This window comes from Diabrotica virgifera, chromosome 3 (assembly GCF_917563875.1).
Source record: "Diabrotica virgifera virgifera chromosome 3, PGI_DIABVI_V3a".
NCBI classification, from domain to species: Eukaryota; Metazoa; Arthropoda; class Insecta; order Coleoptera; family Chrysomelidae; genus Diabrotica; species Diabrotica virgifera.
In genome coordinates this window covers 18,076,561-18,102,184 of record NC_065445.1, presented here as the reverse complement: position 1 = coordinate 18,102,184, position 25,624 = coordinate 18,076,561, and the positions used below count along the sequence as shown (strand labels likewise).

The following is a 25,624-nucleotide window of genomic DNA, read 5'->3' as shown; positions in this document are numbered from 1 at the left end:
CTTCGTAAGAGTCGCTCCTGTGGTTTTATGAGAATGGCGTTCAGTAGACCTCTCCTTTGGTGTATGAAGTGAGAGTGAACTAGATGTGCTGGATTGAGAATCCAAAGCTGAGGTATCACTTGCGTCGTCCTTGACCATGGAGTTAGACTCCGGGGCTCCTTAGGTAGGCGTAATCAGGAATAGAGGAGGGTTCAAATGAGAACACCCCGCAGGCGCCCGGAAGCCTGCTGAACCCGTAGGCATTGTTGCAGTTTGAGAACAGGCTCTCCGTAGAAGTTGGCCAAAATGCCTGCGTTCTACCTTCTTTCCGAGATTTGCATTTCCCCATTTAACAGCTGCCCTTCGGTAATAGGCATTCAATGGTTTAAAAAACGATCGGCCGTGAAGTAATTATATTCTGCAAAAATGTTCACAACACCAAAGCTCCCTAAACGACGGATCGACATACACTAACTTGAACATGCTTCACCTGGTGGCAATGGCGGATACTATCGCTCCCCAAGACCTTTCCCGCGCTAGGAGGCAAATATTTCGAGATTTTGAAAACGCGTCATATCTCCCACGTTTATCTTATACGGAAGTGCATTAAAAACTACGCCAAACACCGATTTTATTTAAAATAATGCATATGTACAATATTACACAAATATTTTTCCGTTTTCATCCATTTTCGAAAAGCTTCAATATTGCCTAGCGCTTTAGCTTTTGACTGTATGTGTGTCGTGTTTGTTGCTTTATTTGTTTATTTTGCAAGTATCGAGAGCGGAAGAAAAAGCCCGACGCAAAGATCGCTCTCGCAGCAAATCTCCATTCAGGAGTTTCCGTTGGAAAAAGAGCTCTAAAGCCTCTGGAACTCACAGCGACGATGAAGGTGTTCTGTCATCGCCATCGCAAGGTATTCATTTAATAGTATATAATTTATAAGTTCACAGTATACTATACTACTTTCAAAACCACGATAATCTTCAGGTCACACCCATCAGTGGGTGTGTCTTGACTTCGCAGCTTGTCATTGGTTGGAAATTAATTTCTAACCAATCATGACACACCCACCGATGGGTGTGACCTCGGGCTTACCTTGGTTTTTAATGTAGTACAATCTACTTGTTGCGGAAGTGAAACTCAGACAATCATGTTGGTCGTTGATGGATCAAATTCTCGATGTATTCAGTTTTTCTCAAAGATCTTACTTACTAGTTTTTGAAATTTAATTGCGATCCAATAGGATCTGAATAGTTACACTTTTGTAAAAAGTAGGTGTTCCGTGTTGGATCATGCTACAAAAATTCAACCATATATTTAGTCGTATAAAAAGCATATCCCAAGTTTTGTAGGGCCCAAGAAAAAAAAATATATTTCATCTAAATATTACTATTATTATTATATTTTCATTTAAATATTATAAAATGTCAACAATATCTTAATATCTTTTGTTGTTTGTAACGTATGTATGTAGAACGCTCCACCAGGTTGCTACTGTGGATGTTTCTTGTTCTCCACACAAGACGAGAACAGGAGCGTCATTTGAAATTTTGCTAGGGGGGGGGGCAAACATTATATATACAATACATTATATATGCAAACATAATACAAAATTGATCTATTTTTTGTAAATTTCAGTCATTTTCAGGATCAAATGACGCCCCTGGACGAGAATCAGCTTCTAACTGGTTGATTATGAAGACTCTGATTAATAAATCTTTGTCGTAGCAAGGTGCAATTCGTTGTTGAAATAAGTAGTAGTAGAGATAAAATTATTTTATTTTATTTTGAAGCACGGTCACTTTTACGTTGTGCTTGGAAAGAAAACAGCATTTTTATAGGAATCTTACAAATAGAACGAAAGCATCCGTTAAACGTAGTTGTAACCAAACTCCTAATCAATTTTTGAAAACTTGAAGCAAATAGAGTATGTTTTGTACTCAAATATGAATTTTAGTAGAATTATAAAAACAAAAAATGTAGAGATACGGTTCGAATGACCATAAATAGAAATCCAATTATATTGGCTACGCATAAATTAGCTCCTTGGGTCGCTTTTATGAGTCACTTAATTTTATGAGGCTTTAACCAGCTTAAAAAGGGATCCCATGCAACGTGGCGCGGCACTCTTCCCCAGTTCACTTCGGCAAAAAGAAATAGATAATAGTGAAAAGAAAAGAGCACGGTTGGCGATTATACAGCAGGAAGACTGGGGAATTATCGTCTCCGATCATACACCGACATTGTAGACTATTCGTATTCCTGCTGTGGGGCGCTTCTCGTTTGATGTTCCAAGTTTTGCGATGTGTTGCTTTTTTTAAACTGAGACTACGGTACCATGATAATAAATTCCTTTTTTCTTTCTATTAACTGCCTTAAATGTAAATTAGTTTATTTAAATGTGATACAAATAAATTTCCAAATCATCGGCATCAGATACTGCAGTGATTTCTTTGGTTGTACTACACTACGACTGATCTCAAGGCATCGTAGTATTCTTTTCAAGTGTGTATGTCCGAACCACTATTACTCCTAATATTACTCTATGAGTTTGTAGTTTTTGTTGACTTCATTCTATAGCTAGGCAAACAACAAAAGATATTCACGTAGAGTTTGTAGAAATATTTGTACAATACTATTGTAACATTTTCGTGTTCTATTTTTAAGGACCTGAAATTCAAATACGGTTATAATATTACAGATTATTTGTAATTTCCCAAGTTATTGTTTCTTTTTCTATATACACTATTTCAAATTAAGTCATTAAAAATAATGTCAATATTTTATTAACACGGTTTGATTATTTTTTAGACACTCAAGTAAGTTTAGAGAATATTTTAACTGTAGTCTTGAGAAAATGTAGTTAAAATGTAGTTGTTTTTGCGTATTAGTTGGACATAGTCCAGTCAACATACTTTTGATCTCTATAAACGCGACGAACAAGATGAATTTTGCTGAGAATGTCAATTTTGAGATTCCAAAAAAGTTTGCCGCTGCTACCCCCGGGCTTCCCCCTAAAACTTTCCTCGTAGGGGGAACCCTTCTATAAGATAAAATGTTTGGTTTCAAACAAGAAGTGCAGCTGAGATAATTTTGAACAAAAATGTCAAAATTGGCACTTTTTGGGTAGAATGAACAGTTCTCTCATAAATAATGCTTGAAGCGACAGGCGATTTCTACTTCGACTTGAAACAACTTCAGATACAAATTCCAATGGTATCTTCGTGAAAGCAAATCGATGTCTTCCCCCCCTCCCCCATTAAGGGTTGGGCATTTTACGGGGAAGCCCTGCTGTAGGAGTAGCAAACTTTCTGAGCAAAATTCAGCTTATTCTTATGATTTTTAGAGATCAAATATCTGACTACTGGACTATATTAGCCCAGTCTCAATCTGTTGATTGATTGAGTTGATTGTAGATTGAGAACCTTAGATTTTTGTAAAATTTTTGTATCTCCGGTAAGGTTATTTATAACTAGAATTTGAGTATGTTCATATTTACGAAAAAATGTTTTAATATAATTAATAAAAAAAAGTTTTTTAAGTGCCAATTTAACCATGTTAAATGTTATTATTCAGTAAATATTAAATATTAGAGAGTGAGACTTTATCTTGGTTCATTACTTTTCAGAACTACATATCATTTAATCAAATGCTATAATTTACAAATATTGTTGGTATGTAGTATTAGTAGTTCTATGTTTAGATCGTTTTTCATGTCTACATTTGTTAAATGTATAAGTTTGTGTTGTTAAATATACATGTTTAGTAGCACTGTGATAAAGCAATAGAAATTTGACATAATTGACATAATATTAAATGTAATTTTTAGCACAGTTATTATCTATTTTGGCTCTGTATAAATAAAAGTTTAAAGAAAAATATGACAAATTCTATGTAAGACTTTTCAAGTTCAAATAAAAGTAGCCGTATACATGGTCATCTTCAGGCTTCTTGCATCGAGAAAAAAAACCTTCATGTGTTTTCTAACATCTTGTTAATCGTTAACTTGACAAGGTTACACTGTTTAACTTGGTTATTATCTTATTATCGTAGTACAGTAGTTTTGAAATTTGCCTTCCTGCTATGTAATAATAATATATGGACGTGTTTGATTGAAACGTAATCATCCATAGATTTTATAAACATTTCCATTACTTGGTGATTCCATATCTTTTCAAAAACCTGAATTGGAGAAACATTTCAGATTAACTGTTGCTTGAACTCATTTTCTCAAAAAGCTTCAGCAGCCTAGCCTGATCTTTTTCAAAACTGGCCATTTTCTGTAAGTCATAAAACATTTTATTTTCTGTTTCCGTAAACATGACACTTCTACTTGTACGCCTGTAAATGCACATATCTGCCGCTATATCCGTAGTGTCTAAAAACGACCGTTTCGTTTTGGACGGCTATTGCCGTCTTGCCACATACAGACTGCTATTGGGACCGTGCAAGTTCGGCAAAGCGACCTCTATTTCTACGCTCTGTACTTTTATTCGCACTTTTAATTATATTGGCCAATTATATTAGTCCTGGTTGCTGGATAATTGTCAAGACCATAGTCCAAAAAAATAATAAGAAGAAAAAATAAGATGCAGGTTATGTTTAGCAAACGTAAACAATTGTATGTAGTAAATAAAATCAGTTATTAAAATGCAGTACTGCAAGCAAAATACAATTAATTAAATTTACCTTTATATAATAATTGCATATCATATCAATATTGTGGAGTAATATATAATTTTTTTGCGTCAATGACAGAAGGTATGAAATATACGTCAATTTGACAATTTCAATTGACAATATGAATTATTTGAGATAGTTGCAATATTTCTCCGCGACTCGCGCACGGTCGTTTCTCGTTTCCCTTTCCAAGTACTTGCACACCGCGAATAGACGCTAGTGTCCGTCAACGTGTTAATATTACAATTTTTAAACAGAGCCAAAATAATAATTACTAATTATATATCATATTGCACTCGTTTTTTTTTCCACTGCAAGTTTATATACATATGTACTAACATTCTTCTTTCACTAGACCCAAGCAGCGTAGGAGATGACGAACTAGTCGAAGGAACTTTGGTGCGCAAGCACGAATGGGAGAACACCACAACGAAAGCCAGCAACCGTTCCTGGGACAAGGTATACTGCGTCGTGAAAGGAACCCAATTGGCGTTCTACAAGGACGCGAAGACGGCAAAATCAACACCGGACCAGAGGTTTAAGGGTGAACCACCATTGTCACTGAGAAAAGCCGTCGCTAATGTTGCGCAAGATTATAAGAAAAAGAAATTCGTGTTTAGGCTGAAGTAAGTATTTTTGTACTATTTTTGAATAATTTTAGAGAATTTTTTCAAGTTGTCGAAAATAAATCCTTTGGCAAGCAAGCATTTTAAATAATGACTTTTATGTGATCGGTTTATTCAAGACCATTAGAAACGGAATACATATACCGAATAAAGTTTTTTTTTTCATTTCTAATGCACCATTACTCGAGTCTATATATTTTCCCAAGTTCAAATGATTTTTTTTTCATTTTCCAAGTGGGAGGGCTATGCAACTCTTTAATGAATCTAGACGTCGCGTCGGTCGTAACGTTCATTAAAAACACAGCGGCTTGGATGGGCTGAAAACATAATTCTTCTTTTTGTGGTGCTGTCTCTTTTAATAAAGGTTAACGACTACACTGGCAAATCTGTCTCTGTCCAATGTGACTGTAAATAAAGATATTGAATCAAGGCCGGTCCAGTCTCTGATATTTTTAAGCCATAAAATCTGGCGCCTACCATGATGCATCTAAACATTCCGTATATGTATTTGGCACCTAGGAGTTTTCTATTGGTTCTTTGCAGCACGCGGTCATATTTCAACCAATACGCCGCGAGGTGCCAAACGCATATACGGAATGTTATTCGGTGCGAAATTCATATACGAAATGTTAAATATTCGTAGACGGAAAAAGATAACTTTTTATTAGTCAGTTAAAAGGAGATTGATTTTAAAATACTTAAAAAATCACTGGGAAAATCCCAATAGTTGGCTGTATACCATAGTTTAAAAAACCAATACAGAAGTAAAAACTTCGAGATGTATTCTGGTATAAAATCGTTTATTTAAAAACTATAAAATGTCATCGATTGCAGAACGTTTTCGTTCTAAACAGAACATCTTCAGTGCATCCTGTCGAGTATTTTGAAACTAGCACACCGTAAATAGTGTTAACATCATCATATATGGTTTACATAATGTAATATGTTAAAATGTTATGACTACAAGTCGATGTTAATGGATAAAGTGGAACACATGCTAAAAGGGTGCCATGGTTCCCTGCTCGAAGATACTAGGTACTTGCCAATTCAATGGGCACAGACCAACTCAGTTGGTCCAACTCAGTTGGTCTGTGCCCATTGAATTGGCAAGTACCTAGTATCTTCGAGCAGGGAACCATGGCACCCTTTTAGCATGTGTTCCACTTTATCCATTAACATCGACTTGTAGTCATAACATTTTAACATATTACATTATGTAAACCATATATGATGATGTTAACACTATTTACGGTGTGCTAGTTTCAAAATACTCGACAGGATGCACTGAAGATGTTCTGTTTAGAACGAAAACGTTCTGCAATCGATGACATTTTATAGTTTTTAAATAAACGATTTTATACCAGAATACATCTCGAAGTTTTTACTTCTGTATTGGTTTTTTAAAATACTTGTTAATGTCTTATTAAATAAAAATAAACCAATAATTATAGTATTTGGAATGTTATTTGGTGCGAAATTCATATGCGGAATGTTAAATATTCGCAGACTAAAAAGACGACTTTTTATTAAGTCAGTTAAAAAAGTCTGATTTTAAAATATTTTGTTAATGTATTATTAAATAAAAATAAAACAGGTATAGCATATGGAATGTAATTTGGTGCGAAATTCATATAAGGAATGTTAAATGTTCGTAGATAAAAAAAGACAACTATTTTCGTCTGGTAGCACACAGCCCTAAACTTCAACAGAAATAACAGAATTGAATACAAACAGAAATCTAAACATACTATACAACACGTGCAAGTCATTAAACATTCTGCGAAAGCGAAATAGTCAAATAAAGAAATAATAAAGTCTCTCAAATCTATACCATACCATTCCATTTATAAATTTCGCATCAAATAACATTCCGTATAGGTAATATTTGTTTTATTTTCTTTAATATACATTAACAACATATTTTAAAATCAAACTGACTTAATAAAAAGTCTTTTTTAGTCTACGAATATTTAACATTCCGCATATGAATTTCTCACCAAATAACATTCCAAATACTATAATTATTGTTTTATTTTTATTTAATAATATATTAATAAGTATTTTAATCAATCTCCTTTTAACTGACTCGTGTCTTTTTCGGTCTACGAGTATTTAACATTCCGTATATGAATTTCGCACCGAATAACATTCCGTATATGCGTTTGGCACCTCGCCGCGTATTGGTTGAAATATGACCGCGTGCTGCAAAGAACCAATAGAAAACTCCTAGGTGCCAAATACATATACGGAATGTTTAGATGCTACCGGGACCCCGTTTTCCTTCGATAGCATACTTTGATAAATCTTTAGCAGCTCCCTGTCTGTACCTATTCTCCTCAGGACATTTTCGTTGGTGGTGTGAGTTCTCCAAGGTATTTTCAAGATCCTTCTATAAAGCCAGAGTTCAAAGGCTTCTAACTTGTTCATCAACGTTATGTTAAGCGTCCAGGACTCCGTTCCATACAATAGTATTGATCATACATAGCAATGCAGAAAACGACATCTAAGACTGATTTAACGATACTGCTCCAAAATAAGCTTTTCATTTTGATAAAGCCTTTTCAGGCTACCTCTATTCTCGCTCCTATTTCTTATTTATAATTAAGTTAATTGTTGAGCCAGCAGCCAAGATATTTGTATTGATCTATGTATTCAAACTGTTGATGATTCACATAATATATTGGAAGAGGTAAAGATTTGGTCCAACTCAGTTGGTCTGTGCCCATTGAATTGGCAAGTACCTAGTATCTTCGAGCAGGGAACCATGGCACCCTTTTAGCATGTGTTCCACTTTATCCATTAACATCGACTTGTAGTCATAACATTTTAACATATTACATTATGTAAACCATATATGATGATGTTAACACTATTTACGGTGTGCTAGTTTCAAAATACTCGACAGGATGCACTGAAGATGTTCTGTTTAGAACGAAAACGTTCTGCAATCGATGACATTTTATAGTTTTTAAATAAACGATTTTATACCAGAATACATCTCGAAGTTTTTACTTCTGTATTGGTTTTTTAAAATACTTGTTAATGTCTTATTAAATAAAAATAAACCAATAATTATAGTATTTGGAATGTTATTTGGTGCGAAATTCATATGCGGAATGTTAAATATTCGCAGACTAAAAAGACGACTTTTTATTAAGTCAGTTAAAAAAGTCTGATTTTAAAATATTTTGTTAATGTATTATTAAATAAAAATAAAACAGGTATAGCATATGGAATGTAATTTGGTGCGAAATTCATATAAGGAATGTTAAATGTTCGTAGATAAAAAAAGACAACTATTTTCGTCTGGTAGCACACAGCCCTAAACTTCAACAGAAATAACAGAATTGAATACAAACAGAAATCTAAACATACTATACAACACGTGCAAGTCATTAAACATTCTGCGAAAGCGAAATAGTCAAATAAAGAAATAATAAAGTCTCTCAAATCTATACCATACCATTCCATTTATAAATTTCGCATCAAATAACATTCCGTATAGGTAATATTTGTTTTATTTTCTTTAATATACATTAACAACATATTTTAAAATCAAACTGACTTAATAAAAAGTCTTTTTTAGTCTACGAATATTTAACATTCCGCATATGAATTTCTCACCAAATAACATTCCAAATACTATAATTATTGTTTTATTTTTATTTAATAATATATTAATAAGTATTTTAATCAATCTCCTTTTAACTGACTCGTGTCTTTTTCGGTCTACGAGTATTTAACATTCCGTATATGAATTTCGCACCGAATAACATTCCGTATATGCGTTTGGCACCTCGCCGCGTATTGGTTGAAATATGACCGCGTGCTGCAAAGAACCAATAGAAAACTCCTAGGTGCCAAATACATATACGGAATGTTTAGATGCTACCGGGACCCCGTTTTCCTTCGATAGCATACTTTGATAAATCTTTAGCAGCTCCCTGTCTGTACCTATTCTCCTCAGGACATTTTCGTTGGTGGTGTGAGTTCTCCAAGGTATTTTCAAGATCCTTCTATAAAGCCAGAGTTCAAAGGCTTCTAACTTGTTCATCAACGTTATGTTAAGCGTCCAGGACTCCGTTCCATACAATAGTATTGATCATACATAGCAATGCAGAAAACGACATCTAAGACTGATTTAACGATACTGCTCCAAAATAAGCTTTTCATTTTGATAAAGCCTTTTCAGGCTACCTCTATTCTCGCTCCTATTTCTTATTTATAATTAAGTTAATTGTTGAGCCAGCAGCCAAGATATTTGTATTGATCTATGTATTCAAACTGTTGATGATTCACATAATATATTGGAAGAGGTAAATAATTTTTGTTCTTTGATATTTTCATAACTTTGGTTTTAGCAATATTGATTGTTATCCCCATTTTTTCACAACTCTCAGTGACCCTATTTAACAGTATCTGGAGACTATGGTCCGAATCAGTCATTAAAACAGTGTCATCTGCATAGCGGATGTTATTTACTCTTTGTCTGTTTATCCTGATACCTTCTGAAGAGTGCTATAAAGCGTTCATAAATATTACCCCCAAGTAAACGTTAAACAGTATCGGTGATAGCATACAACCCTTTCTGACACCTCGTATTTCAACTGGCCTTGACATGTTACCATTTGTCTTTATGATTGCTCTCTGATTCCAATAATTAGCTTCTATAATTTGAGAATCTCTTTTGTCGATTCTAATGTCGTTCAATGTCTCTATCAAGGTCCTGCGTTGCACACGATCAAACGCCTTTTCAAAATCTATAGAACAGACAAAAGGCCCGATTGTTTATCTTTGCACCTTTGTGTTAAAGTTTGAAGACAGAATATTGTTTCTCGTGTCCCTATACCATGTCCCACATGTTTATATATTTGTTCTTCCTATCTTGAAATAGCTTGCCTTCTGCGTTGGTTAGATTATTTTGTTTTTGTGATTATGCCGTGTCTGTGAATTCCTTGAGATGGAGATGGAAGTCATCATGTTTTTTATTTAAGTGTTAGATCTCTTCACATTGTTCTGTTACCCATTTTTCTTTTGTAGTTTTTATTTTTTAATAAAATATAAATTATTTAAATAAACATAATAAATTATTGAAATACTTTTTTTGCAGATTGGAAAGCGGTGGCGAATTCCTCTTCCAATCACAGAACGACACAGAGATGAACACGTGGATTTCAAAAATAAATTCTCACGCAGACACCGAATCTGCCGGTCCTTCTCGCTCACATACATTACCCGCATCTGGGCAGAAGGAGGATTCCAAACGTCGCAGCTTCTTTACTTTAAAGAAAACGTAAGTATCTATTTAGATAAATATACGAGGGTTATTCTTCAAAAAAGATTATAATTAATACTATGCCGCCGAGATCAATTGCAACGTGCTGGAAGAAATCTGCCAACACTGTCTTACGCATCAACTCTCCCCCCACCACTCTCGCCTAGCTGCATTGCTCAGTGTTGACCTAGCAGCCTTCTAAGATGGAGTTCCTTATCTCTGTTACCGCCTGATATTGTGATACGTTTTTTACATGAAAAACGGATTCAAAATGTTCGCAAATGGTGTAAAGAACACAGTGAAGGCCTAACGGAACTTTACGATGAAGTTCGGACCGGAAGGCCTTTAGTTTCAGACGAAATTGAAAAAATTTTAAAATATTACTTGAGGATCGGAGGTTCACTACTAACGACCAAAAAAATTAGGCTATCACAAAGTATGTGCGGTGGGTGCCGCAACTGCTTACAAAATATCACAAACAGCAACTAGCAACTAACACAAGCAGCTATCACGTGAATGGCGTCACTCAACATCGCCGAATCCAAAGAAGTGTAAAAAACGCTGTCTGCTGGAAAAGTCATAACTAGAGTTCCCCAAGGTGGTGAAAGTGTTAACATTCCCTGTGAACTCAACTACTAGGAAGTAGGCCCAGGACATTGATACACTTTGTACCTCGAAGGTATTGTTGCTCAGTCGTTGTAGATGATAGGCGGGATCGTCTAGAGTACTCTTCTAGAGAAGTGAGGACACACTAAAAATATAAACAGAAAAAAAAAGAAAAAGTACAATTGTTTGCCGTGACAGTGTTGGTTTCACATGGTTTTACATTAATTTACATAAATTAGTAATTACATATTAAAAAAAAATCAATTATTGAAATATTCATGTTCTAATTGATTTTCTTTTGTTTTCAGATAAATTTCTACTTCTACTCTTGATCATACCTGTATCTTTACGCTTTACCTGAGAGGACTCCTGTCCAGACTTCGCCCTTCTTTTTTTATATTAGCATAAATATTTAATATATTTTTCTTGTAGTTTGCACATTATATTATTAAATAGTAATTTTAAATGTATAGTAATATATTATACTATGTGATTAAAAATTTACTTGACTGGGGCACAAAACTACCAACCTCAGCGAGAGCCAGTGTTGTATTATTTATTAAAAAACTATTTGGATATATACATAGTTGAAGAATAAGAAGAAAATAATAAAATGTACGATGTAAAGTCCCAGCATAACCGTATTACAGTTAACTGTTCGGCAGTTTTTCGTCTGCCCTGTTCCCTTTTTCATTTTTACGTTTGATGTAACTAAATCTAAACCCGTTATTTTTAAGTTGCAATATATTTTAAGCTTTGCTTAGCAAAGGTCGACGGTCGGTGACAAGTCATTTATTATATTTCAATATTATTTGTAGAGTTATTTCTATTTTACATAAATGAACTGTGTGCTTTTAAAAATGGAGTTATAATAAATATTGTTTTTAGTATCTAGTTGTTTTATTTATTGTTGGATTGTTATGTACAAAGATTGTATCAATTGAAATGCTTACACAGAAGAAGGGGTCGAGGGTCGATATGGAGCGTAATGGAAAATAGAGCAAGCACTCAATCGTACTTATGCGAGACGGCTACTCTGTTTTGGTCGGAGAGTGTAAGGTCGTGGATCGTTTTAGGGGATGGAATGGGGGTAGCTAACTACGATCACCAAAGAAATATGAGGATACTTACAGATGTCCTTAACTATTGAAACAGAAGGAGTTATAATAAATATTGTTTTTAGTATATAGTTGTTTTATTTTTTCTTGGATTATGATGTATAAAGATCTGTGGAGCTGCTTAAACGCAAAATAGTTTTAAAAATGAAATAAATAAAGAACTTAAGCAGAAAAATAAAAAATAGAAATAAAAGATTAAGAGAGGGGGCATTTAAAAAGGAAATACAAGGTAAAAACCCAGAAGTAAAAAACAAGCCGGAAAATATAAAAAAAACTATATAAATAAAATGCTAAAAAGCAACCCAAGAAAACGACATACGAACACAGTATAAAATAATACGAAACGTAACAGTAAAAGTACAAAGAAGTAAAGGTTAAACAAGGAAACAAAATCAACATGAGAAAGAAATAATACAAAGATGGAAGGAATACTTCTAAGAAATATAAACATGAAATAGAACAAGTTATAGAATCACCAGAGCTAGAAGTGAATATTGGAGAAAGCAGCAGGAATTATTAAGAGCACGCAGTAGCGATCAACAGGTAGCAATAAACGCGGTCCAAGATTGCGAACTTTCAAAAGTGAGGCAACAGTGCATCGGTAATTCGACACTGACAGTGACGTTTATACTATCAAAAACAATAATTTTTATACACTTAGGCGCGAAATGTTGTAAAGTCAGTGACGTTCGACTTCTTGTTGTAAAAAAATCGATTTTTAGTAGTTCCAATGTGACACAAAATCTAGGCACGGAATAAAAAAGTTTATTTGAAGAAAGTGTATTTTTTTGTCTTTCTTAATGGCGGTACAGGCTCCTTTTTTCAATATTTTATTTAGTCATAGAGTAATTTCCACATATTAACATATATCTGAAATTGGGCCATTCTCTGTACCGCCATTCTTTATTATATTACGAATATGTGTGCCAAATATCCCGAAAAAATATTTAAAATTAGAGCCGCAATCTTGGAACGCGTTTGTTGCTACCTGTTGATCGCTACTCTTAATATACCCAATGGCCTAATAAAAGCAGATACTGAGGGATCAAATAAATGTTTTATAAACTTTTGAAAAAAATATGGACTAACGAAGTATTTATTAGAAAGAAATACTCAACAGTATAAGGAAAGAAAAATGAGCTGTGATGGTACACGACAACCCTCACGGAATTTTCCTAATTTATTTGTTATAAAAATAAGGTCATATTATAATTTGCAATTTGTATAATTTATTACGATAGTACCAAAGTTCAAAGTATTGAACTCATTTGAAAGACTGCAAAGAAAGCACACGTCATTCTTAATGTACGTATAGTACCTCACCATATATGGTCATACATATTGGCACTGTTTTTAACTATAACAAACAATGCTATAACAGGTATAAATAGGAAGGTCGAGTACCTGAGACATCGTTGTTGTCGTTGCACTCTCTAGCGCGTAGTCAGGGGATATAGTAACCGAGAAATGGGTTATCCCCGACCTATCTCAAGGTCAACGTAATGTAATTGTACATTTAATTATATAAGAATAAAGTTTCTGTAAACAGTTTAAGTTTGTTTTTTCGGGGTAGTGTCTTCGTCTAACAACCCTCAACTTCACACTACTTTGGTCACATACTAGGAAATGAAAAATATGAGTTGATACGATTAGTTAGTTATACAAGGGAAAATCAGTTCAGTGCAACAACAAATTAATGATACGGATAACGTTAACCAAAAATTAAAGTACATAAATGCAGCTATACAAACAGCAGGAAAGAAACATCTGACAAAAACAACAACAAAGAACAAGGGGTGGATGACACAGGACATACTAGACTTGATGGACCAAAGAAGAAAGATGAAGAATTACCTAGACAAATACAAAGAAATAAACAAACACATAAAAAAGAGAATAAAAGAAGCCAAAGAGGCGTGGATTAAAGAACAGTGTGAAGAAATGGAAACCTATGAGAAAAAGTACGATTCGTTCAATATGCACAAAAAAGTAAAAGAGATAACAGGAAGCATAAAGAAATGCGAAATAGGTAAACTGAAAGACAAAGATGGAAATCTTATTGTAGATCTAGAGAATAAAATAAAAAGATGGACAGAATACCTGAATGAATTATTTGAAGACGATAGAAACAACTTAACTCAGATAATCAATGCAACTGGGCCAGACATATTGAAAGAAGAAGTAGAATACGCAATAAGAAACGCTAAAAATGGAAAAGCAAACGGACCTGATGAAATCCCTACAGAACTGCTGAAGCTTTTGAATGATAAATCCGTAACCATAATATTGCATATATTCAATACAATATACAGTACTGGTATAATACCGCAAGAATGGTTGCTGTCTACGTTTGTCACCATACCGAAGAAAACTAAGGCAGTGCAATGTTCAGATCATCGAACAATCTCCTTGATGAGTCACCTGCTTAAAATATTTCTTAGAGTCATTCACAACCGAATCTATCAAAAACTAAACATCGATATTAACGATACACAGATGGGATTCAGAAAAGGATTAGGTACAAGGGATGCTCTCTTTGCCTTGAACGTTCTAACACAGAGATGCCTAGATGTTAACCAAGAGGTACACGCCTGCTTTGTAGACTTTGAAAAGGCCTTTGACAAAGTACGCCACAGTAAACTCAAAGAAATCCTGGAGAGTAAGAACATTGACACCAGAGACATACAAATAATATTAAATCTGTACTGGAATCAGCGAGCTAATATAAAAATAGAAGAACAAACATCGGACAAAATAGAAGAACAAACATCGGACGAAATAGAAAACCAAATATATGACCTTCAGTAAGAATCCAATAAATGACACTAGTATCACAATAAACGGTACCCAACTTGAAAAAGTAAACGAATACAAATACTTGGGAACCCTTATCAATGAAACAGGTGACCAAAATCACGAGATAAAAAGACGTATTGAAATTGCCAGGTCTACTTTTATAAAAATGAAAAAATTATTTTGTAATCGTGATATTAGTATTCATCTACGAACTAGAATGTTAAAATGCTATGTATTCAGTACTTTGCTCTACGGTGTGGAGTCATGGACTCTTAAACAGAGGAATATTAAAAATCTTGAAAGCTTTGAGATGTGGTGCTACCGCCGTATACTACGAATAAGTTGGGTGGATAAAATTACAAATGAAGAAGTAATACGCAGATTAAATAACGAGCCAGAAGTTCTACGGAGTATAAAAAAGAGAAAACTTGAATACTTAGGCCACCTGATGAGAGGACAAAAGTACACATTCCTACAAAATATAATGCAAGGAAAAATCCAAGGACGAAGAAATCCAGGCCGTAGAAGAATGTCCTGGATGAGAAATTTGAGAGAGTGGTTTGGCTGTACCACTAACGAATTGTTCAAAACAGCAGTAAATAAAATTAGAATCGCCCTAATGATATCCAATCTCCGATAGGAGAGGCACTCAAAGAAGAAGACAAGGGAAAATGGAAGGAAAGAGAGGATCGGGAGACGACGCACGTCCTGGTTGAATAATTTAAAACAGTGGAGTGAAAAAAACAACAGAACTTTTCAGAACCGCAGCAGACAGAGTAAAATGGGACATTATGATTACCAATGTCCTTAAAGGATGAGGCACATGAAGAAAAAGAAGAGAATGAAGAATTACCAAAGGAGTGGAAGGAGGGATTGATAATAAAAATATCCAAAAAAGACGACCTTTGTAGATACAATAATTGGTGTGCAATAACACTACTAAGCGCCACATCCAAGAGCTTCCGTGCCAAATGCTCCACCATTGACCAAATTTGCACCTTAGAATTATGTGGGAATAAACCAATGAATGGAATAAAGATGAAGATGTGAGTTTTATCGACTGAGTAAATAAGGTAAAAATGTGAAAAATTCTGAGATTATATGGGAAACCACTAAAAATCAAAAAGTTTATTAAAGTTTCCTATGAATGATAAAAGCAGGGCCGCTTTATCCATTAGGCAATATAGGCAGTTGCCTAGGGCGGCAAATTATGAGAGGGCAGCAAAAATACTATACAAAAAATATTTGTATATAAAAATTAAAATCGAATATCATTTAAGTATATCCATCAATGGAATAGAAGCTGTGAAACATCAAGCACTTTTGAAATGGCTTTATTAGCTGTCATTTGGCAACATATTTTAGAAAGAGTGAACCTATCCAATAAGTTTGTCCAGTGTCCTACAATGGATCTGGGTTCTGTCGTTAAAAAGTATGGAACTATTTCAAATTACCTTAACTCAATTAGAAATAATTTTGCCATTTATGAAAAGGAAGCCAAAAAATTGTGCCCAAATAAAACATATAAAGAAATAAGAAAGAGACAAAGAAAAATTCAATTTGACGAGGAGGCCGGTGATGAACTAAACTTTTCAGCTAGTGATGAGATGAAAATCGAAAATCCACACATTCCATATTATAATCGACACTCTGATATAGACCTGCTAGACGTCTGGAATCTTATCGACTTATTTATCAACGTTTTCGTGTTATAACAGATTTGCCAAAAACAATGAAAAAATTATTAAAGAAGCTAAAAATCTGATACAAATTTATAAAGACGACCTAGATACATCATTCATACATAAATGCATTCACTTTTAAAGGGTCATTTAGATACCACAATAAAATCACCAAGTTAATCAGATTAGATGTATCTGAGATGAAAATAATAAAATACTAATTCACGAAAAGGATGTCAAAAAGAGATGGAGAAAGTATTTTGACAGTTTATTAAATGAAGAATTTGACAGACAGCCTGTGGAGTTAACGGAGACAGTAACAGCAATGGTTACCAGAATAACAAACGAGGAAGTGGCTCAAGCACTTCAAAAAATAAAGAAAGGAAAAGCAGTCGGACCAGATGATATTCGTGGGGAAGTATGGAGAGCATTGGGAGAGACAGGAATAAGTTGGCTAGCAGATCTATTTAATAGAATTATGGAAGTTGGACAAATGCCAGACGAATGGAGAAGCAGTATATTAGTACCTGTCTACAAAAACAAGGGAGACATACAACAATGCACAAACTACAGGGCTATAAAACTACTTAGCCACACCCTGAAAATATGGGAGAGAGTAATTGATAGACGGATACGTGAAGAAACCGAAATATCCAATAATCAATTTGGCTTTATGCAGGGCAGATCAACAACTAACAGATGCAATTTTCATTGTAAGGCAACTAATGGAAAAATACAGGAATAAAGAGACCAACGCTCATATGGTATTCATTGATCTTGAGAAAGCATATGATAGAGTTCCTCGAGAGATTCTGTGGTGGGCACTCAATAAGAAAAAGTCCCTGGCGAATATGTAAAGATTGTGAGAGATATGTATGAGGGAGTAACGACTAGTGTTAGGACAGGTTGTGGGAGAGACTGATAAATTTCAGGTGAAAGTAGGATTGCACCAAGGCTCGGTGCTTAGTCCTTATATATTCTCATTAGTTTTTGACCAGATAACAGCGAAACTACAGGGTAGTATTCCATGGTGCCTAATGTATGCTGATGATGTAGTGTTAATAGGAAATAGTGAAAGAGACAGAACAAAAACTGGAACAGTGGAGACAAGCTCTGGAGGAAAAAGGTTTAAAACTTAGTAGGACAAAAACAGAGTATTTGGAATGTATATTTAAAGATGGAGTTACTACAAATAAAATGGTATCTTTGGATGGTGAAATGATTGTGAAAAGCAATAGTTTTAAGTACCTAGGATCCGTATTACAGAGTAATGGAGAAATATATGGAGATGCATGCAGTAGAATTAGGGCTGGATGGATGAAGTGGAAAGAAGCGAGTGGTGTGTTGTGTGACAGAAAAATTCCAATGAAGCTGAAGGGAAAATTCTAAAAAACATCCATAAGACCGACTATGATGCACGGAATTGAATGTTGGGCAGTGAAGAAGAAAGAGGAACAACGAATGCATGTGGCGGAAATGAGAATGCTTATATGGATGAGTGGAGTGACAAAGAATGATAAAATTAGAAATGAGTATATTAGGGGAAGTCTATGAAGTCAATTGATGCCAAAATGAGAGAGCATAGGTTAAGATGGTTTGGTCATGTTCAACGTCGAGACGTTAATCACCCAATACGAAGAATATAGCTGAAGTGCAGATTCCTGGAAGGAGTAGGAGAGGAAGACCAAAGAAGACTTGGGGGGGAGACGATAAGGCATGACATGTTGGTAAAGGGGATTAACATTGCTATGACCCAAAGATAGAATTGTGTGGAGAAATGCAATTAGGGAAGCCGACCCCGCATAGGGATAAGGCAAAGAGAATGATGATGAATAAAATCACCAAGTGACATATCTAAATAACTAAATATTTAAGAAGAGTGGATTGAAAGATATTTTCCCTAATTTCGACATTGCTTTGCACATTTATTTGTGCTTCCCAGTTGCCAACGTGTCCGCTCAATGGTCATTTACGAAAATATCAAGAATTAAAAATAATTTCCGATCAAGAATGACGCAAGAACGTGTTAACAATTTGTCGATTTTGTCCGTAGAAAGTGACGTAACAGAAGCGATCAATTATGACGACATTTTAGATAATTTTGCCAAAGAAGAATCAAGAAAGAAATCTCTGATGTGGTCGAACTGGAATGACAATTTTTTCTGTTATATGTATATAAACGTCGCAGTTTAAATCCAATTATTTGCCATAAGCAAATTCTGCTTGCAATTTTTTTTTTCGCAAAAATTGTACATGTTTAAAAGGCGGCTACTGGAGAATTGCCTAGGGCGTCAATTGACCTAAATTCATCCCTGAATACAAAGCTAAACTTTGGTGAAGTAACAAGAAATAGCCATATAAAGTGGAGTTAAACAGGCGGGTTATGTACTATTAATTACCTACTCTATTTCTTATTATCATTATGATAGACTGGATAAAAATTAAAGGTGGCTGACGTTCGAACAGCCCATCATATAGAACCTATTCAGGCAGTTAGAAGATCTTGACTGTGCGCAGTGGCGTAACAAACTCCGTCGCCCCCCCCCCGCAGAATTGGAAATAGGCCTCCTTTAAAAAATTACTAAATGCGTCATGTGTAACCAATACCTATATGTGTCACAGCCCAGTAAATGAACGTAAAATAAGGCGGTACCGTGTAATTTTCAGTTGACCACCCAAGTGGTCAACTTAAGACTTTTCGAGTTATTTATGAGTAAAAATGTTTATTGTTCAACAAAAAAAAAACACGTTTTTAGGCAATTTTTCGCAAATAGTTCAAAGAGTAAGTATTTGATCGAATAGAATATTGTTAGCAAAAATGTGTATCTTGCTTTAAAAAAATGAAGCAAAAATGAATTCTATCGACCCAGTAAAAGAAAAGTTATAGCTCATAAAAAGTTTTTCTTATTCGTCAAATTCCAAATCGAATATTTCTACGTGAAATAACCAAAAAATGAAATACTTATCGGGGAAACTCATTAGAACTTTAAAGTGTTTAAAAGAAACTTTATTTTTTACAAAAGTTTCTAGCATCAAAACTAAGCCAGTTACGCTCAAAATACAGTTAATCCCATTTTTTGGTAAAAAAAAATTGTGAAAATCTCCCGCTATTTAGCACCCAAATGAAACTAATCATTATCGCCTTACAAATTACATACTTAACTTTGTAAGTTTCACCGGTTCAAAGTGCTTATTTTTAAAAGGGTTCTAGTTAAAAGGGCTTGAACGAGTCACTAATCACGAGTATATGCAAATTTTAAAGAGCCATATCTTAACCAATTTTTGTCTTACAAAAAAAATAAAGCCAAAATATTCATAAAAGTAAGACCTACATTTCTTTGCTCTTTGAGATTCCTCGTATCACTAATACTTAATTTTTAAGTTATTTTGAAAAAAAAAGGCATTTTTCCAAAATAAAAAAACTTTTTTTGCTATGAAACCAAATTTTTTCAAAAATAAAAACTTTTGAACCGGTCAAACTTACAGATCATATAAACAATAAATATTTAAAGCAAATGGTAAAGCGCTATATACATTTTATTTTGGGGTGCGAAATAGGGGGAGATTTTCACGATTTTTTTTACCAAAAAAAGGGGCCAACTTTATTTGAGCGTAACTCGTATAGTTTTGGTGCTAGAAACTTTTATAAAAAATAAAACTAAAGCTTTTTTTGAAACATTTAAAAAAAAGTTTTAATGACTTTTTCCCGAAAATTGCTTCATTTTTTGGTTATTCCAGCAGGTGAAAATATTCGATTTGGAATTGGACGAATAAGAATAATTTTTCATGAGCTTCAACTGTGCTTTTGCTGTGTCGATAGACTTCATCAATAAGTACACCATTTTTTTGTATCTTATAAGTATAAGCTACATTTTTGCTACAAATATTTTTTCGATATCTAATATTTAATTCGATAAATACTTATTTTTGAGTTATTTGCTAAAAACCCTTCTGATAACGTTGTTTTTTTTTGTTTTAAAATAAACAATTTCATTCGCAAATGAGTTGAAAAGTATTAACATAGAAAAAGTTGCTTATAATTAGTCAATTTATGCGTTTCCGGACTTATTTTAAACGTATGTTTTCACTCCAAGGAGTGGTGTCACCCCCCGAAGTAAAAGCAACTAACGGCATAAGTCCAACATTGAAGTGGGGTGTAACTAGAACCTAAATCCAAATTGTCAAGCACATATACTACGTCCGTCGTGACGCTGATAATTTCTCTCCGAAACTGTCATTTACTGAGCTATTGTTGTATTTATGTATTGATTTATGACGACTTACATTTTTCATCTTCATTGGTATAGAATAAAATAGAACAAAAATTACTAAATGATTACATTAGTAGGTACATAGTATATTATTCTATGAGATGAACAATTTTCTTCGTGCACTATCATCGAATATATCTACAATTTTATTAATTCGGATAGACAACTTCATTTTAAATACAGCAGTGCTTAAAAAACGTATGTATGCAAATAATATAACAACACATTTTTACATATAGTAGACGACAAGATGGGGCCCTTGACATATTGGGGCCTCCCGTAAGCTTCATGCTGTGGGGGCCTCTGTTACGCCTCTGGATAATTGTATCGAAATAATAAACGTAGGTAAAGATTAAAGAGAAAACCCATTTCTAGATTTAGAAATATTGTTCTAAAATTCGGCAAATTACAATTCTCAAATCTTTCAATAGTCACGTACAAAGCATTATAGTTTATTGTCGTCACCATAAAAGTTCGTGAGATCGGAAAGGATTAAGTTTCTAGATATGAGATGATGTACTTGCCGAAGACACCTATTCAGAAATTTACGTTTTTAAATTTAAACACACAAAGTAAAATCATATACCTATAACAGATTTTTACATAATATCAGACGACAAGATGGGGCCCTTGATCGATTGGGACCCCCCGCAAGCTTCACACTGCTACGTCCCTGAATGTGCGGATGACATAGGTAGCGCTATGAAGGTATGCCTGCTACCTGAACACCGAAATCTTAAAAAAAAAATAGTAATAAAATTATGTATCTAAAATTTTCACTTCTTCATTAGCATGTCAGTAAGCCACTATTTCCCGATCGTTCCACCATGTACACACGATCCATTGCTTTTCCTAGCATTTTTCCGTTAAATCTCCAAATTTCTGAGACATTGTCTAGATTTTTTGTTAATCTAAAGCATTGTTTCCACCGGAGGAACAAATAGCAACATGTAGCAACATTTTTGTTGCCTGTGTTTCTTCTTGTTTGTAAATTTAGGAACTTATTAGCAACAAATGTAAACTTTTTATTTCCACTGACAGAACTTTTTGTTTCCGGTCGTTTCTGATAACTGAGAGAGAGCAACTTAGTGTTTCCACCGCGGTTGGTAAACATGGATCAAGATGATGAAATAGCTGCAGCAGCGGCGGCCTATATAGTGTTGTCGGCAAAAAAGAAAAAAAGAAAGCACAAATGTTGGGTGAAACCAAGTCTCTGTGATAGAAGTGAATATGGTGGCATGCATCTACTCAATGTATTAAAAAAAGACGATGTATACATAGGAAATAATAAAAATAATGGTAGTGTCAAAAATTTTTTACGAATGTCCAGCACCGATTTTGAATGGTTATTATGTCAAATTGCCCCCAAAATACAGAAAGAAGATACAAATTATAGACAAGCCATTTCACCAATGGAACGACTACTACTCACACTGCGATTCCTTGCAACAGGCGATTCTTACCATTCCTTGATGTACTTGTTCAAAATTTCGGTATCATCAATTAGTAGAATTATACCAGAAGTATGTAAAGTAATCGCTGAAGTTCTGAAGGATAAACTTAAGGTAAGTAGATACCTCGGTAGATATACAGCTTTTCAATCAAATGACATAATGTAATTAGTAGTAGACATTTTATTAAATTTTAATAAAAACCAATTTTTTGAAGTGTGAGAAAAAAATTAACAAGATATTCTATTTAAATTCTAAATAAAAAATTTTAAAAATCTAATTAAAAAATTAAAGAGATATTCTTTTTAACAAATAATATTTTATCAGTAATTTACATCAAGTCCTGCATCTGACATGGCCAGACGTATCGCATCAGATATAGATGATTCTTGAAGATTTCTACAAGGCTGCTTTTCTTTTGAGAGTGTCGAATTGTTTGTCTCTGTTTGGGGAAGATAGTTAGTTTCATAACAAGAGCTATTTGGGGATGGCATAGGTGTGTGTGTTGTTGAGGCTGGTGATGTTACAGAATCATTGGTACTGGATGAGTAATAGTTCTGGTTATCTGAATAATATCTTGCTGTGTTGTTATTGGCCGAAGGTGTATGCCAACTTTGATAACATGGAAATGGCCGATCGTATTTACCCATAGATGCGTCATACAAAATATTAGAGATCAAATGCTCTACCGTGTTTTTAGCGTTTTCATTTTGAAGATTTTCGATTTTACAGGCAACTAGTTCGCCGAAAATTTGGAACCGATTACGTGGCTTTTTATTTTGTAGCTGCTTCAGCAATACATATGCCTCTTCCTGTCGTTCGTCAGTTTTCACATCAGCTTGTCTTTTCTTCATTGTTTTTGGACTTTTAAAGAGCCTAGGTCCCTGTTTACTTTTTGTAGTGCTGCTTGTGGAAGGCGTTGGAGATCTGGTTCTGTTTTCATTAGGCTTTGTAGGTGTTTCAGTAATAGCAGTAACAGTTTTGTTCAGAGTGTCGACGTCATTGTTCGCCTCTCCAACAATAAAAGAAGAATCAGTTACTGCATCTGCCTCGTCTGCTATATTGGAATCTTGCGATTCAACTTCCCCGCTGTCCGTTGCACTGCTGTCTGACCCATCATCTTCACCCTGAAAATTAAAAATATATTTTTACTTCTTACTCTTTTAATATGAAATACAAATTATATTTAAAGCGAGAGAAGTTTTGATTAAACAAATTTACCGGTTTTTTATTTTTCAGATGCCTCAGAGTAGAGAGGAGTGGCTTATTACGGGACATCAATTCGCTAATCTTTGGAATTTTCCTAAATGTGCCGGGGTTATGGATGGCAAACACATTATGATACAAGCACCAAAACATAGTGGCAGTGAATTTTATAATTATAAGTCCTTCTTCAGTGTGGTGTTATTTATTGTGGCCAACGCAAATTATGAGGTGATGTATCTTAATGTGGGCAGCCAAGGTCGTATATATCCGACGGTGGAGTGTTTGACAGTACTCATTTCAAAAAAAATGTTATATCAAAACACGCTCAATTTGCCTGAATTAGAACCATTGCCAGGAAGAACAAAAGCTGTTCCGTTTGTTTTTCTAGGAGATGACGCTTTTCCCCTATCACCAAACTTATTGAAACCTTACCCTGGCACTCAAGAGAAAGGTTCCTCAAAACGAATTTTTAATTACCGCTTGTCACGCGCTAGGCGTATTTCTGAGAACGTTTTTGGAATCATGTCTGCTAGGTTCAGGGTATTAAGAAAACCCATGCTACTTGAACCCGACAGAGTGGAATTAGTTGTTGCTGCATGTGTATATCTCCATAATTTTCTGAGAAGCAGTTTACATTCCCGAAAGTCATACTCACTTCCTGGCACCTTTGATTCAGAAGACAAAGATACGGGCGAAAGGATCCCAGGTTCTTGGAGAAACGAAATAAACAACAATATGTTTGCATCACTGCAAAAACAAGCACGTAATTCAACGTTGGAAGCTAAACAAGTTCGAGATGAATTTGCTCAATATTTTATGTCACCCGAAGGAATGGTTCCATGGCAAAATAATTTTTAACTTTGTATAAAAATTACAAATAAAACAAAAAAAATACGTACCTCACTTGTAGTTATTCCTTTTTCAGTACATTTTCTAACTTTGTTCCTGCCCGCAAGAAACAACAAGACTTCATAAGCAAACCACTTTGAAATAAATACGGCGCCGGCTCCCGACTTTTTTAACGTACGATATTTTTTTCTTTCTCTATAGAATTGTGCAATAACATTTTTCATTTTTCTTTTCACTTCTTCTATATTTGAGCCTGTTTTTTCTGCCAATGTTGTCCAAGCATCGTGTTTCGCATTTCTACATTTATACTGGGCGTGCTTTGTATTCCATAAACACTCACAAAGCTTATAGTTTTCGATTAATTCGAGTACTAACTCATTTGTCCACATGAACGACATTTTTCTATTTTTTCACACGTCCGACCGACTATAAATTATTCCACGTTCGCCGTCGAGCTGCACTAGACAAAAACAAGTCACTATATACAAGTTGCTGTATCTGTTTCCACTCAGACAACAATATGTTTATGTTGCCTGTTGTTGCCGTATTTCTTTTGAAGTTTACCGCTAAAACTGGAAACCACCAACAATCGCAAACATGCAACATTTGTTGTCGAAACAAGAAGAAACACTTAGGAACTTTGAGGAACTTTGCGAAACATTTTTAAGCAACAAGCAACAGAAACACAAAAGTTCCTTCATGTTCCTCTGGTGGAAACTATACTTAAGATTTTTTCAATTGATGGAGGACCAGTATTGCTTCAACTCCCAACTTGGAGGGATATGTAATTTATGCTATTAAGATTTCTTTTCTCAGAACCTTTGATGACTCAACATCGATAGACAAAAGACAGCAACAGATTGACCTGTAACCTAGGCAGAGGTATTCTCACAGACTCCTGAGCAACATTCTGGACCAGAGGAATCCCGGCCATTATATTTTAATACTGTGATCCTGATTTAATTTTTTTTGCCGGTAGGTTTAAGCAAATACTATTGACTTGAAGCTATTTTTTTTTCCCATTATAAATAGTTAAAATACTATTGACTGTTATAGTATTTGGTTTAAGTTTTTAGTATTTA

The 25,624-nt window shown here is 34.4% G+C and overlaps 3 protein-coding genes across 14 annotated transcripts in view; 2 read left to right on the top strand and 1 right to left on the bottom strand.

The window, feature by feature from the left end:
- The window catches only part of LOC114328660 (spectrin beta chain), a 157,295-nt gene extending 145,236 nt beyond the window's left edge, over window positions 1–12,059 (top strand). For 6 of the 12 annotated variants that reach the window (XM_028277640.2, XM_028277633.2, XM_028277602.2 and 3 more), the window contains 4 exons: window positions 755–895; window positions 5,018–5,288; window positions 10,399–10,581; window positions 11,478–12,059. In XM_028277640.2, the coding sequence (XP_028133441.2) occupies window positions 755–895; window positions 5,018–5,288; window positions 10,399–10,581; window positions 11,478–11,481 (599 nt within the window). In that variant the 3' untranslated portion in view covers window positions 11,482–12,059. The remainder of the gene's footprint in view (window positions 1–754; window positions 896–5,017; window positions 5,289–10,398; window positions 10,582–11,477) is intronic. The other 6 variants (XM_028277665.2, XM_028277647.2, XM_028277657.2 and 3 more) reach the window with 1 other exon arrangement.
- Window positions 12,060–21,949: 9,890 nt separating this feature from the next.
- LOC114328736 (uncharacterized) lies at window positions 21,950–24,596 on the top strand. Its single transcript, XM_028277685.2, has 2 exons — window positions 21,950–22,601; window positions 23,727–24,596. Exons 1-2 carry the CDS (start codon window positions 22,149–22,151, stop codon window positions 24,549–24,551), a joined length of 1,278 nt encoding a protein of 425 aa, XP_028133486.2. The 5' UTR covers window positions 21,950–22,148; the 3' UTR covers window positions 24,552–24,596.
- Window positions 22,608–25,511, bottom strand: LOC114328729 (uncharacterized). Its single transcript, XM_028277674.2, has 2 exons — window positions 24,593–25,511; window positions 22,608–23,614 (listed from the first exon to the last, which is right to left on the bottom strand). The coding sequence occupies exons 1-2, from the start codon at window positions 24,938–24,940 to the stop codon at window positions 22,811–22,813; spliced, it is 1,152 nt and encodes a 383-aa protein (XP_028133475.2). The 5' UTR covers window positions 24,941–25,511; the 3' UTR covers window positions 22,608–22,810.
- Window positions 25,512–25,624: the final 113 nt, after the last annotated feature.